The sequence below is a fragment of the Eleginops maclovinus genome, chromosome 4 (assembly GCF_036324505.1).
Source record: "Eleginops maclovinus isolate JMC-PN-2008 ecotype Puerto Natales chromosome 4, JC_Emac_rtc_rv5, whole genome shotgun sequence".
Taxonomy (NCBI): domain Eukaryota; kingdom Metazoa; phylum Chordata; class Actinopteri; order Perciformes; family Eleginopidae; genus Eleginops; species Eleginops maclovinus.
In genome coordinates this window covers 26,526,378-26,542,116 of record NC_086352.1, presented here as the reverse complement: position 1 = coordinate 26,542,116, position 15,739 = coordinate 26,526,378, and the positions used below count along the sequence as shown (strand labels likewise).

General features: G+C 39.1%; 1 protein-coding gene across 3 annotated transcripts in view; it reads right to left on the bottom strand.

Moving 5' to 3' along the window:
- lrp4 (low density lipoprotein receptor-related protein 4) overlaps window positions 1-5,317 on the bottom strand; it is a 108,715-nt gene extending 103,398 nt beyond the window's left edge. For all 3 annotated transcript variants that reach the window (XM_063882050.1, XM_063882051.1, XM_063882052.1), the window contains exon 1: window positions 4,977-5,317. In XM_063882050.1, the coding sequence (XP_063738120.1) occupies window positions 4,977-5,037 (61 nt within the window). In that variant the 5' untranslated portion in view covers window positions 5,038-5,317. The remainder of the gene's footprint in view (window positions 1-4,976) is intronic.
- Between the last annotated feature and the right edge of the window lie 10,422 nt (window positions 5,318-15,739).

The following is a 15,739-nucleotide window of genomic DNA, read 5'->3' as shown; positions in this document are numbered from 1 at the left end:
AATCCGCACCCCAAAGGAACTTTGATTCATACTGTGTGGCCTAAAAAACGACTAACGTCCCTTTTGATATTAAACCTCTATCATGACGTGGCCTGAATTTGAAGTAACACACGTTATTAAAGACAGTAGAAAGTAACAGTTTCACTGAACAGTTGGAGTATTCATTGTGTTACACGAGGATTCTTATTATGTATTTTTGTTCTGAGCACTCAAACAATGTTCATTAAACTGAATAAAACTGGGTAAAAGGATAGCAGTTTTTTAAGTAAAATTGGGTTGCTGTTGTTGCCAGATCGAGACTGGAACGGACTTGAATGTAGGACCTCGTCTAACATTCATTTATTCACACTCACCCACCGATGGCCAATTACTCCACCAACGGGAGCAATTTAGGGTTTAGTGTCTTGCTCAAGGACACTTGCCATGTGACAAGTCGGAGGAGGTAGGTATCAAACCCCCAAGCCTACGATTAATCATGTACGCTCAACCTGAGCGGCAGACCCAATGGCATTTTCTAAATGATCCAACCATTATATTGAAATGCATCTAAAATTCTTCAGTCAGAGACCAAGGCCGCTACACTGAACTTTAAATGATCTCCAACATCATCTATATAATAAAACCTCCCATCCTCTGTGTAAAAGCAACAGAATTTAAACTTTGACACGGATCCATTTCTGTTACACCACAAAACGTTGCTCTCAAATGGTTGACTTTGTTTGTTTGCTTGCTCGTGTGCTTTCAAAGCACACATCTGTGACATATATTAGTACTGTGAATATAATTGAAATGTGCCTAGGGCCCAAGGCATCATGTTCTGAAATCAGAAACGACCCTAAAGACGAGAGTCTGCCCGGGGGTCGTCGAAGAGGAGGCTGGTCTTGCAGGGTGAGAGGCAGGTGATTTATAGAAAGGTGAAGGAACACGAGGAGCGAAGTGGTGGGGGAGAAAGGGGTCTGACATTTATCCACATGGGAATGTTGAAGGGGGGGGGGGCTTCGAATCAAGTAATCATAGGTTACCTTCAATGCTACCTTGGAGGTGCAATTCCATCCCCTCAGCAGGGACATACAAAGCACAGAGGGGGTATCAGGTGGCCTGGTCTGCCTTCCCCTGGTGAAAGCAAAAGCCTGGCTGACACCAACCTAACCAGCTAGACCAGAAGAGGGCACAAACACATGTATACATTCAGGATAGAAAAATCACATACACTCAGCACCTCCGGTCTCAGATCCATTAAAGGAACTTTCACCCTGGTCCTACCCCTGAAGCCCCCGAATAGCTTCAGAAAGTCACCAGAGTGGAAGATGAATGTGCAGAAATGCCAAAACAATCAACCCCTGCCAAGAGTACATACAAAGGAGTCCCGTTTCATAGACCTTGAGCTACGGCCCCATCCTCAAAAACAACCGTTCTCTGTCTGAGAAAAGTATTGTCGCCTGCAGAGTGGAATCTGTACCAAAAACAACTTGTGGCGGGCAATAAATCTGTCCGTAGACTAAGCTGTTCTGTAATATCAACATTGCAACACTATTAATACCAACACAATTACTCTGAGTACACTTAATCAAATGTGGTGTTGGAACTATTCTCCAAGACAAATACTCCATTTAAAATTCAAGTGCTCGTTATGCACGCAAAACCACGCCTGCAGGTTCTGTGAAAAGGCCACTAATGAGAGGGTGAGTGTGTGTTAGACCAGGATGAGGAGGGTAATGTCAGGGGACTAATCAATCCGATGAGGGGATACAGGCTGCAGGGAAGGGCATAAATGCCGCCAGCAACTTGCCCCGCAGAGCAATGAAGGAGAGTAAACACAAAGCCAAGAAAAGTTTTTCAACAACCTTTCCAATAATCATGAAAATGGTTTCCAAAAGGCGGCAAAGCAGAGATCCTGACACAGGATTGTGTTTGGTTTTAATCTTTCTAAACTATAAAGGTTACAATCAATATTTTTGAACTATAAAGATACATCTGTTTAAAACATTACTTATACAGCCATCTCTTAGCAAATCTTTGGTTCTTCAAACCAAATTGGCTTTTAATATTGTATAGTTGGATCAATGATGTGTAGAGCTCGATCTAGAAAGCAGTCACACACATAAAATGAGGGTTGGCGCAGATAGTTTTTTCTAATACTTCGTTTTTTTTAACATTAACATCGACAAAACAAGCTAGGTTGATTGGAAGTGTAGCCTTTGGTTCTGGTAAACTGCAATAGACATTTTTTTTAATGATCTGAATAATTGCATCCCACCACTTTTTCTTGTATTTTAGGGTCATTACCCTTTTCTTTGTCTATTTTTTTCCTTGTTTGGCTGCAGAAGATAAAACCAGCCAACCACACTCAAAGAAGTAGTTTTTGGACAGTTGCCAAAATGTCCGATTTATACAAACCACTGTCTCAGTTTAGCCATGTTCAGTTATTCAGGAGAAGGATCATCATGAAAATTGAATATTTCTTACCATTCCCAATCCACATTGGATTATAGATTTATCTGTCAATTATGCTTTACCGTAAGTACAGACGTTATCTAAGGTTCAGTGATGCCTTTAGCGAAGCAACACCAAAAGGTTCAGATAGAACCACTGAGTCTAATAAAGAGTTGAATGGTAAATGAAGAGGGTCACAGGAGTGGGTGAGGGGTTGTCCTGTGTCCCAGACGACATCATTAAACCATATAAAACCCTCCCCAACACGTCATTAAACCCACTCAGACTATTACTGCAAGGCCACTAGACTTAGCTGAGAAGGCATCTTGACCTCGGACACATGTTAGGGACTCTCTCTCACACTCACACACAAAGTAATAAATTGTAGCCCTGGGTCATCCAATGTCAGCTGGGACTGGCGACTGGTCTTTATAATGCCATTCACAAACATACAGCCTAGAAATGATAGCCTTTACCACTTAATGTATCGTTCCATGAGCCAACAAAGCACATCTTATAATACAAGAGTCAAGAAAACCAACTGCAGCTATATCAGGGTTACAGTGATTTATCACGTTGCCAATATGATAAACATTTTAATTCTGGACCCACTGGAATTGTATTTTTGCTTTGAACATTTTATTTCATTCAATTAAAAGCTCAAGGACATGTGTCTAGATTGGTTTTGCATCCATCTTGGAGTTTCCCAACCACTGGATAGCTGTGGTATGAGGTCCCGTCTTTAGGAACTGCTAGCTACTAAAATAATGACATTAGTGCGATACTGACTGACACTGTCACATGAGGGTTGGGCCTAAACGCTATTTCAGACGATTTTCCAATCTGACAAACATTAAACCCACAGGGGAAAACTTTCTGGTATGATAATGATCAAATATAAAGACCTTGAACAGAAAATTAACACCCTTTACCAGGCACTGGCCTTACAAAAACATTGTCATTTCAGCTACTTGGTGTGCGCCACAATGGAAAATGCCAAAAACAGCCGCTCCGAATCATGCACAAAAGCCAACGACAGTTTAGGACATGATACAGGCCCGCCAGAGTTAATTGCTTTATGACAGAACAAGTCCATTATCAAACAAGCATGGCATCCCCGCCCCAGATAGAGAGGGGAGGCGGGGGAAAAGGTTGATAACTATATCTGAAAGGATGAAAGAGCCAACTATAATAGGATGTGGATCATTCAGGGGAGCTTTTGTTTTCAATTGGATATTGACTCTTATCTTGCTGACATTTTGGAGACAGTCTCCTGGTGACATTTAGAAGGCATCACAATTACATCAGCATCCTTTTGAGTTCCAACCTGCCAATTACAGATAAAAATGTTGCTATCCTGTCTGGTAATCTCTTCATGTCATGTCAGAGGGCACAGCATCCATGCGTGTGACTGTGTGTTTGTGCATGATGCTCAGCCTGCTGCGTGTGTGCGAGTTTGTGTGTTTGTTCAGAAATAGCTTACGTAGGGTCTTTGCATTCCAGCGGCTGTTCTAACATGTTGTAAATACAAGGTGTTAGAGAAAACATAGGAAGGGGGTGGTGGAAATCACTAAGACCCATTACAAGTGCTGCTGGGGGCAGGATGTAGGTTATCATAGATAAACAACTCAGTTCACCTGCAATCACAGTCCACACCAGCATGGTTGTTCTTTCTTTTTTTCTTTTTAACTGATAGGCTGCATCCACCAAAATATTAATGTCTATACCAAGGACGCAGTTTTGTCAATGAATGTTTTGCATAACAGAAAAGTAAAAATGTGTTTTTGAGTTAGTGCACAGAACCTTCTACCAGCTTATAATCCAGGCAAATGCACAAAATTATGTGTGCATTTCAAGGCATTATTTTTCTGGGCATCTACATATTCAATTTTAACTGATTTATGATGTGGGGTTTTATTCGCTTTAATCATCAACCAGGGCTGAAGGCAATCTGCCTTGAGATCTGACAGCACACAATGCATGACCATACACCACTCATACTGTAGTACACAACCTAACTTGCATGTTACACAGTAAAACATTGTAAACATTTAAAATCCATATATATTCTGAATTCAACGCGATACAACATTTAATAAACGTCCAAGCATATAGCTGCCATGCAGGACAAGTAGGGTACGGAGTGCACAAAATATGCAAAACAGCTTAAAAGATTGCAAAACATAACAAGTATAAAAGTGAAATAATAAACGTTAAACCAATAACAACAATAACGGGCCATTGCCTCCCCACTTTCACAAGCATGTTGTCAAACAAGATTTTTTAAAAAGCATTAACGCTTAAACATTTTCCACTACAGTTTCTATTTTAACCACATTAATAGCGCTCTCTAATACGGGGGACTTGGCTGCTTGGTTTCTATTTCTAACTGTGCAATTCAAAGCAATTCATAGAGATTACACATAAATAAATCAAAAACACTCCTTAAAACGCTCGTGCAAAATACGGTTCACGTTTTCCAAAACACGCTCACATGCAGTTTCAACTCCACTTTGCAGCGTTTTAAACCGACATTTTCTTACCTGGACTCTGGCTCAGAAGCAAAGTTATCAGGGAGCCCCACAGCACCGCGGCCAGCTGCATCTTGTACCCCGCTTTCTCTTGCTTCTCCGGGCTTCCCTTTCCCTTTTCCCTCTTGTTCTTCTTCTCCTTCTTCTTCTCCTTCTTCTTCTTTTTCTTCTTCTCACAGTTAAATATCAACGGGCTTCTGTTGCAAGTGGACGCTCCGGATTTCACGCTAACCTCATACCATGACTGACTTTGCAGTCCCTTTTCTCTCCCCGACCTCCTCCGCCTCCTTCTCTTGTGTGTGATAACGCGACAAAACCGGGATTAAAAAGTTAACTCTGAGGGGAACAGCCTGGCTATGGTCTCCAACATGTTGTGCTCTAGTTCCTGACGATGTAGCTATCAAAAGGAGCTGTGGGCTGTACCAAACGCAATATGGGGGGGAGCTAACTCTGTCTAACGAGGGTTATTTAGGCTAATTAAACTAACAAAGGAGCGTTAATAACACACATGTATCGTGTTTCATGTCATACATTTAAAAAATATATATTGAATGTCCTAAACATCTTCTTTTTATGACGTTATATTTTCCTCGTCACATTTACATACTTTCCTATCCCGCAATATATTGGCTCGCCCAAAATCTCTGCTCTCGTTGTCATTTCTTAAATTACAATGTCTTTTTAAAAGAAGCTGGTGGTCAGCAAATCAAAGTATATTCACACAGTTTTCAAATGCATGAGTTATTTGGTTGTGTTTCTTCCTCAAAATGTATTTTGCCACTCTTAATCTGCTTTCTTTTTACACAGTGTGGGTTAAAAAGAGAACGAATGTATCTCTGTTGTCACTTCAGTCAATGGACGCAAATCACAGTGGTTTCTAGTTAGGGTGTAATGGGCATGGGATGATGTCATTACAAAGCCATTATTCAGTACCACAGATTCACCAAAAGTTACTGGAGGGATATTATGTTTTATATTAAAATGTAATTAGGTCCAAAATGATCACTGTGGGCACGTCATTACTGTTAACCAACCATTACAAAATGTTCCAAAAGGGATGATTAGAGTTACACAAGTATATGCATGTCGTTCAGACCAAAAAGTCAATACATTATTAATCACTGACAGGCCCGTTGCAAAATCCTTTAGGGATATAAAGTGCTTCCATCTGACATAGAAAACAACTTTTAAGGACAAAGTCACTTTATGTTCCGTTATTAAGACTGAAGACACATTACAACTTCTTATTTAAACATAATGTTGACCAGGAATAATGGTACCACAACACTACAATACACGTTAGGTATTAAGTGGGAAATAAGATGTTGTAAACCAAAATGTCTTCTAAGAATGCTGGTATGAGAGTAAGAGAGACGTTAAAAGTGCATTAGATCCCACAAGTCATATTTGAAATCTCAAACAGGCTCATCAAAGCCTGTTTCATAAAGGCAATAATAAACCCATAGATAATAAACATTGACTAAATACTATAATTAGTCCATCCCAAAGATGTGTATTTAGAATTAATCGTTGGGTCATATTTAAATAACGTAATTTAATATCTTTCAAAAGTGTTTCAATTGTTTGTTTTTTTAAAGTCACCTTTAAACTTGGCCCCAAATTTGATACATAACAGATTTGTGGCAATGCTGAACCAGCATTTACAGTGAAATTTGTGTGACTTTTGTGTCAGTGAAATCTGACATTCATTATGTTCCTGCATGCCTGATTGTAGAGAGGGTTGTTGGCTGGCGTAACAAGAACAGGAAAACTGTCTGGGATGGCAGTGTTTGAGTGTATTGAGCTGATGGGTTGTTTTGGGGTAAAGCTTCAGTATGGGTGCAATGGAGAATGTTGCTTCAATGTCTTTGCAATGATTAGAGTTTTCAGGGTTACACTGTCCAAGTAAGCTCACAGTGGTACCGGTCAGGTAAACAGCATGACATTATGATAAGTGTTCCAATAGAATAGAGTTTACTGAAAATTCTACAAAGTACAGCAAACACAAGTAACGTTCATGGAGTCGACTGTTTTCACAATATTCAAGTTCATATTTATAGACATTTCTTATCAGATGTTTCGCTTTCATGTATGTCTGTCTGAATGTGTGTGTGTGTGTGTGTGTGTGTGTGTGTGTGTGTGTGTGTGTGTGTGTGTGTGTGTGTGTGTGTGTGTGTGTGTGTGTGTGTGTGTGTGTGTGTGTGTGTGTGTGTGTGTACCTCTATTTCAACCCATTAACAGTCCAATTAGTGCAATATCGGATGATGTCAGGTACCAGGCACCAGGACACTCTTTTTAAAACATTTTTTATCTTAGCTGTCTCCAAGACATAAGAAGTTGTTTTGACATTTTGACCTCAGTCAATTTTAATAATGTCTCTACCATGCTATCCTTTTACTGCCTCCATCGCTCTTAATCTCTATTCCTTGGTTTTAATCATTATTTCTCAATGTCTTGATTAATGTTATTATATAATATGTCCCATACACATACAAAATATCCCACAAAGCATATGTTACAATTGTATAATGCTGATTAATATTGATTTGTTGTTCTCTTTGCTGCTAACAGCAACATTGTTCGTACAAGTCATTGTGGTAGGCTGTTGTTAAAAACATTTAATGGCATAAATCTGAACGTTTGCTGTGATTTTTGTTTGACAAAAAGATGACTTATCATGGGACTGTTATAGTGAAATAATATCTATGTATGGTATAATTTCAAGCATACCATCTAATTTTCTGTCCTTATAAAATAACAGAATCACAAGTACGTGCACTGATCCACTGTAGACATATATTTAGGTCTCTCCTTTTACCCCTGAAAGGAGGCTTAAAACCGCACTTTCTAATTATAAGGAAGCTTCAGTTGGGATGTGAGCTCTCGTCTCTAAACAGTACATCATCATTCTGCACACGCTTCCCCTTCACTCTGCTGTGGAGCGTCCATCAGAGTATTACATTTCGTTCCAATAAAAGGGTTCTTCGTGTCACTTCTTCATAATTCCAGATGGATCTGTAACAGTCTTAAGAGAAATCAGATTTCAGATATATTCTACTTTTTTTTAAACTCAGCATACCGTTATTAAAGGAATTATATATAAAAGTAAATGCTATCAGTACAATAAAATATTATAATGTTGTTTTTGGGTAACAATTGATAAAGGTATGCTAAAGCTCATGAGACACTATCTGAGGCCCTACACTCCTAACAGAAGTGTTTATAAATAGGAAACAAAAGGGTAAAACATCTGAAAGTAACGATACTTAATATTTAGATATTTTGCTATTTACTAATGGGAGGTAATCACAGAGCTGAATCAACTCATATTTAAAAGTCAAACATCAAAACATGAAAGGTCTTCAAGAGTTTAGTTTGTCTCTGAGCGTCATGTAGAAATATGGCAGATCTTCTTCCTATGTCGGTATAGAGGGCTGATTCTAAGCTAACAAAAACACAACCATTATTATTTTAAAGCGATTATACACAAATGAAAACATAGTTGTGAATATTATATGCCATTTCTGTCAATAGATCCCATTAAATGATACACATTGGACCTTAAACCTGCACTACTTAGTAACCATACCCTCCTATGAGAAAATTAAATGTGATATACATAAACATATATTCTTTAATGCCAAAAGAGTAGAGAATAAAATTAATTAGTTTAACATATGCCGTTTTCTGCTTTATGCTGCCAGTTTGCGGGGACTGAGTGGTAAGCTGATCCAGGATCAGGACCTGAACTCTGGGCAGCAGGCCCGGCTGTAGTGTGAGTGGATAGCAGCTGTAGCCATTTCAGCTCCCATCTTGCCTCTGGGTGAAGAGATGGAGACATTTAATTATAACCTGTGATTAATGTGTCCACAGCAGGCCAGGAGCCTGTCTGCGCAGCGCAGAGGGCTTTCGTGCAGGACTTGTCCATCAAAAAGCTACACACACTGAGAAGAAGTTTGTGTGCTCGAGTACACATTATATCAACAATGTCACGTAACACTCTTATCACTTAAGGTGAGAAAAAGTCACACCACAGCTCCTCTGACTTTAGTATCCTGGGTCTGGTATCTGACACATTTTGGCCAGCACAACATATGGTTGTGTGTGTGTGTGTGTATGTGTGTGTGTGTGTGTGTGTGTGTGTGTGTGTGTGTGTGTGTGTGTGTGTGTGTGTGTAGGTGCTGGGAGAACAGCTGTGGGCTTATCACTTTAGCTTCCGCTGATAAATAAAGAAACATGCTGGGTGAGGAAGAGGCAGCTACAGATAACGCAGGTGTCTGATGTTTATTTTAAAAATGTTCAGTGTAGTTTATGTTTGTGTGTTTGTGTGTGTGTGTGCGTGTGTATTGCCCATGTAAAATGCAGATATGACCTTCACTCACCACTTGTTTATGTGAACATTCTTCCATGAGATTACCACCGGATGTGATTAATTTCCTCAGCATCTCTCTTTCTCACACATACATACATGTGCATGGACATTTTTAGCCCTGTAACCTGAACCAGAAGTCACACATTTACATAAAATAGACACTCACGTATGCCACAGCAACCACACCAGTTGTGTGGAACCATACTGGTGGTTTTGCATGGTTTAAAGTACAAATATGGTTTTAATTCACATTGTTGCCAGCCAGGGCATTGTACCCCACCTCGTGCCCAATGTCACCTTGGATTGGCTTCAGCCCCCTATGCCCTGTAAGGATGAACCGTTATAGATCGAATGGATTTGATGTTTCCGAACAAGTTCTTCAGACAGACTTTTATGCCTTTTTACATTTTGACATTTCTTTGTTTCTATCTATATCTGCAGATTTTGAAAGTCAACAGAGAATAGAAACTTGTTTGTGTAACTGTTTAAAATATGTCATTGGTGGTGCATTCAAGGACATATTCAAATCAATTGTTAAAAGTTATTGATTAATAAAGCTTTTACCCGTTGAAGGTACCTAAAAGAAAAATACTTTAAAAAATGATTTTGTAAATTTGGCTGTTTTTGCATCTGATAATTGACACAGATATGGAATATTTATTAAATGTATTACTATTATGAAATTGAAATCCATGGTTAAATCAGTTAAATAGTATATATATATACATCCTTTTGAAATCAATTAACTCAACTATTTCAAAGCCCCTAAATGATTAGATTTTAAAAATCTGCTAAATTGGTTCTCCCCAGTGGCTCCCCAGTTTTCATTGGATTAATTAATAATATGAATAGCACAAATTAGATTAATTTGGGCTTATTAATTAACAGTTTTCACATATTTAATAAAATATGACAAAGCATCATGGGTAGTGTGTAAGGAGTTACTAGTATCAATTAACTTATCTTACAAGAAATAACCACCAACTCTGGACTTCTGGTTTTAGGCTTCTTTGGCGACATTTCTGGTTCGATGGCACATCTACTGTCTGCTTCAGTCTCTGCATTTCTAGCCTTGTTTCTTTGCAACTAGTTTTAGCAACCAAGCTTGAATACACCCATGGCACACAACCATATTTTTGGTGGAGATAGTGGAGATCAAAGATACAGGAATAAGAACAAAAAAGAAACAATATGAATCAGAAAGGACCATGGCAGGTCTTGAATTCGTCCCTCAACAGAAAAAAGACTCAGAATTAATCTTGAATGAATTGTGTTGTTCTGTGTCTGCTCAAAGCGTAACTAGCCTTTTGTTAGCTATTTCAATTTAGTAAGGTGATAATATGTCATGTGGAGGGGGGCGTCTAGCACCTGGTGATGGAGTTTTACTGCCCCTATGGGCCAAAACATATAAATGCAGTTTTGATTTCTGTTACATTTTTTAAATTTATTTTTGCTGAACATTCATGAAATTAACATTAGAAACAACCAGAATGTTTTTTCGGATATAATAATGCTAATGGAAGATTTTCCTTCTTGTCTCCCCCTCCAAACTCTCTTGCCATGATGTAACCAAAGACCCCCTTATTAAATTTAGCAGGGGAACCCAACCATACCACAGAGCACATTTATACACACACACACACACACACACACACACACACACACACACACACACACACACACACACACACACACACACACACACACACACACACACACACACACACACACACACACACACCCTGCTGTGCTGTGGTGTGGTGCAGAGCCCAACAGCCTGTCCTGTGGCCCATGTAACTACAGGGCTTTTCTGTGTGAGGTTTATTTTCGTGGATGCTCCGCGCTCTCCATGTTCTACTCGCACAATGGGCTCGTTTACATTTGGCCAAAAATCAAACACAAACGCTGACATGGACACAGACCTTTGCCTCGCTTCTCTGTTAGCCTTTGGAAGCATGGAGATTTGGGTTTTGACCACAGACTTGTCCTCAGTCGCTATGAGAAGGGCCTTTATTCTCAGATCCAATCATAACTTGGCCTTTTGCGTCGTAAAAGAAAACACTGGTGTTATTTAGAGCTTAAAGTCCACTTATTCCCTTTTTTATGTTTGTATTTAATTAGTTTGTGGGATGCAATGTTATTTCTCTTAATCCTTACTTTATGCCAAACTGTATTTTTGACCGAACAGCTGAGATGCACTCATGGATGTATGTTTTTTTCTCAACGGTGCTCAACGTCTTCTTTTTAATTGGCAGATGTCAATGGGATACATGCATGTCCAAGTTAACCAAAGTATAACCCTACTGTATGCACAAGCTATGTGCAAAATTTACGAGCGAAACCACTGAGTGTGGTGGTTACTTTGCAATGAGCTGATTTCAGTTTGTTCTGATATAAAAAATTATGGTGAAGCCCAAAGGGAGGAGGTCATTGAATTTTTGGGCGACATGGTATACCAGAAATAATGTCTGGCGTCTTACCCAAGAAACTAAACTAACCTGAAGACAACTATTTTATGTCATTTCTGCAGTTAGTCAAAAGTATTACCCAAATGTGTTGTAGTTTAGATATGGGTGCTTGTTGGTTCACTGCTATACTGAAAAAGTAATAAGAGCATTAAGTGGCTGAAGTCTCATGTCTCCAACTCAGTATGCAGCATAGTAGCCATAAACCTGGATCACTCACAGCAATGTAGAAGAAGCATCACTTTCACTTGTTGAAACCTTATTTTCTCTTACATGGGCTTTTTTGGTTGGCTTTAATTAAAGTTTTATACAAACACATCAACAATAAATATGTCTAACAGGAATCAGATTTGGCCATCTTTCAGCGTAAGTGATCCACTTTAAACCATGTGCAGCGAGTGCATAACGGATTAAAACATGATTGTACATAATCTGCACCTACACAAGCAAACACACACTTGTTCCTGCAGGTGTACATCATTTGTAGTATGTGCATTCACCCAGGTTAAGCACACACACATTCCTCCTACAAAGTACACACAATGCAACCCACCTATACAGGCTTATGCACCTGGCCTGTTGGCATCAGGTCTTAAAACCTCATTAGAAAGCCATCAAACCTTCCATGACTCACAGAGCCGGGGGCGCCGCAGCTACTAAAGAGGCCCCAGCTCTGAGACTCCATACCCAGAGGGAGCGCACCGAGGCCTGCGTTGAGGAGAAGTGAAGCTTGGGCAGCTCTGGAGGCTCTGGATGGGGTAGGGCAAGGCTTTTTGTTAAAGCCGCTGAAATGGAAACAGAGACCAAGAGCTTTGATTGAGCTTTGTCGGCAGAATTAGCTCTGAGGGCAAGATTAAGATTTGAAAGTAGTATAAATTTCTGCTAATCATCCTGAGCATTCAAAAAGTGTCATGCTTCACGCAAACAAGGGGCTCTGCACACACACACAGCGCTGTATCTGAAATTATGAATCCTCAGTGGTCCTGTGGGGTAACAGGATAACAATCAGAAATTAAGTTCAGATGTACCAGTGGGGGGTTTATAATGCGTATGATTTGTACTCAAAACAGGTTATATTTAGCATTTGAAGTACACAGGAAGCCTCACAAGTGTTCTAAGTCATAATTGTAGCAAAGGTGCTAAGATTTGAAGGAATGGAATTAATATTAGAAGAAAAACGACCACTAAAATTGGGAAATAGGTTATATATCAACTAGGTTAAATACATTTATGGGACATTTGTTGTATCTCTTAATATTTTTTAGAGGTATACATGTCAAGCTATGTTTGTACTCACTCAGTTCATAGATTGTGTGTAGTGTTTTTTTCTTTTTTTTCCAGAGAGTTGTCTTTGCTGCACCAGTGTTTTTTTTTTAATAACAGCTTTTGGTTTGGGGAATTAAGATAATAAGGCATTGTATTTGCTATTGGAATGGGTATTTATTTAATGCAGTAGCAGCTTGTTTGTTCGATGCTGGCTTGACGGCCTGTGGAGGGTTGCAGTACAAATCCAACTCTGGCTGAATGCGTCACAGCCCCGACCACAACGAATGGGACCAAATATTGACATCCAGCTATGAAAGCCAGAGCTTCTATGAAGCTAAAATGTTTACTGGGGAACTGCTGGTGATTTAGTGTTCCTGCATCAACTGGACTTCACACAGGGGAGTCCTGCATAAACCCGGCAGAATCCCTTACATTCCAGCCTCAGTCATCCCTCATCACCACAGCATTACATTAAACTTGCCAATGATCCACTTAAAAACAAGGATATTGACTAAACAGTGTCAATAGTAGGGGTGAAAAAGCACACACAAGTAACTGTTTGGTTCATTGAAGTTTGTGTACTGACATGTTTTCCTTTCTCAATAACCATGTACTTATCAAATATTCAGCTGAAGTGCCAACTAATCATACACATATATCTATATCTATATCTATATAGATATATATAGATATATAGATATGTAATATAATACCAATATAAAGAAAGACACGTTCTAGAGAACTGAAATGATCTTTAGTGTTATAAAAGACCATGGACCCTGAAGACACTTACTTACTGAAGATGAAAAGACATATTGACATTAATGTGGAACATGGCATGTCTTTCACTGCTCTTACAAGTGGAGTCATGGTCACTCAACCCCCGCATATTTCCTTTGCATTTAAAAATCAAGGCTGTATGTTCAGATATGTGCACCAGTGTATGGGGTGTGTGTCCTTCAACTCACACACTGACTGATGTGCACTTGATTTAAACCCTTTTTTCTTTCTTTCTGAAGTCCTCTGCCACCGTTGATAACAAGCTCTTGCAAAATCGCCCCTTTCGCTTTCAACTAAATGATAGGTCAGGCGCTTAACAGGGTGTAATTACGTGAAGATTTCCCTCATCCACATGTTCCATCAGAAACACAAAGCTGGACGTCTGCTGAAAATGCCCAGGAGTACTTGTCTTTTCTATCAGACCCTTTGTACTCCTCCAGAATGGAACTTGTAATTGGCGCCGCTTCTTTTCCAGGTACCAGCACTTTACCTGCAACAGCTGGATAGTGACGGTGCACACAAAAACACACACATACAGTGTACAACGATATGTATGTATATATGTGTGCGGGCCTGCATGTGTACATAGAGAATCCTAATTTTCGACTTACAAAAGCCCTGGGTCCTCTGGGGCTTATAAAAGGCTTGTTGGGTTTTTGTCTGGCTCCTTTAGAATGTCTTCTACCCGCTTCGATTTTCTTTTAACCTTCAAAATAACAGATCTGCGGTGTATGCAAGCTTCCATGCAAGCTTCTTTTCTTTAGGCGATATGGGCAGAAGGTAGGGCATGCAGCTGTGTCAATAGGCTACCAGGCAATCCAAAAGCAGCCTTATAGCCCTGTAAAGTGCCTTTTATGTTGGCCTCCTGGCTAAAAGACAGGCCTGTTTACACTTTGCTCTTTGTAAAAAGTCTTACACCTGTGTTTGGGGGAGGGGGCGTGTACAGCTGGGTGTGAAGGTTTGTGCACTTACCTGTTGAGAGATGAGCAGCACCTGTTGCATAAATGGACTCCGTGAACTTGGACGTTTAAAAAGAAGTTTAATGTTTGGCACAATTAATTAACTGTTAGAGAGATGATGGGGTAAGAAATGTCGAAAATAAATCCTAACTGGTAATGTTTGCCTTATTACTGGATGTTGAGCAAAGATTAGTTAGTTTGAACTAGTTTGAAATATACTTTTTATATTTTAAACTTTATTTCGTAACTTTTGTACTGTTCGGATTTCTTTCACTTAAATGCTTGCTGAGCCCAAATAGAGAGCTATTTGCTTTCACACTTAACCTTGAAGACAGTTTTTTCACATTCAAGCTGTGTTTTAGAAAGTGGATCATTTCTTTGGCCAAAATTGACCAGATTCAGTGAAAAAAATAAATAAATAAGAGCAATTAAAAAAGTGAAAGCTACTCACTGGAACAAATCTATGAATAAAGTGGCCCAATGAAATCTGCACTGAAAAAACTGAAATGTTTGAACATTTCACACAACTGCATTAGGTTAGTTAAGAGCAATGATAGTAAATGTAACCCAATATTATGTATTTAGATTTAACATTATTGCTTTCAACTAACTTGCTGCAGTTATGTGAAATCTGTTGGAATAATATGTTTGATTGAAGTCAAGTTTAAGTTCAGTTTTTTCACTGTGCCAACATTAGCTCTTTGGGGTAATCCAGAATAACCAAAAACCCTTTTTTCTCGAAAGATACAATATGTTGCTGGTAAATAAATACAAATATTATAATTGTTCTTTTGTTCAACCTTCTTAAATGAAATAAAACATTTTAATGCCATTTGAACTAAACTTCTGTTATACCTTCCTTTGCTCTTTGAAAATGTTTTAGGAGCCCTACTATTATGTGTGCTAAGATCTGCTTAAAATGAGCATACCAAG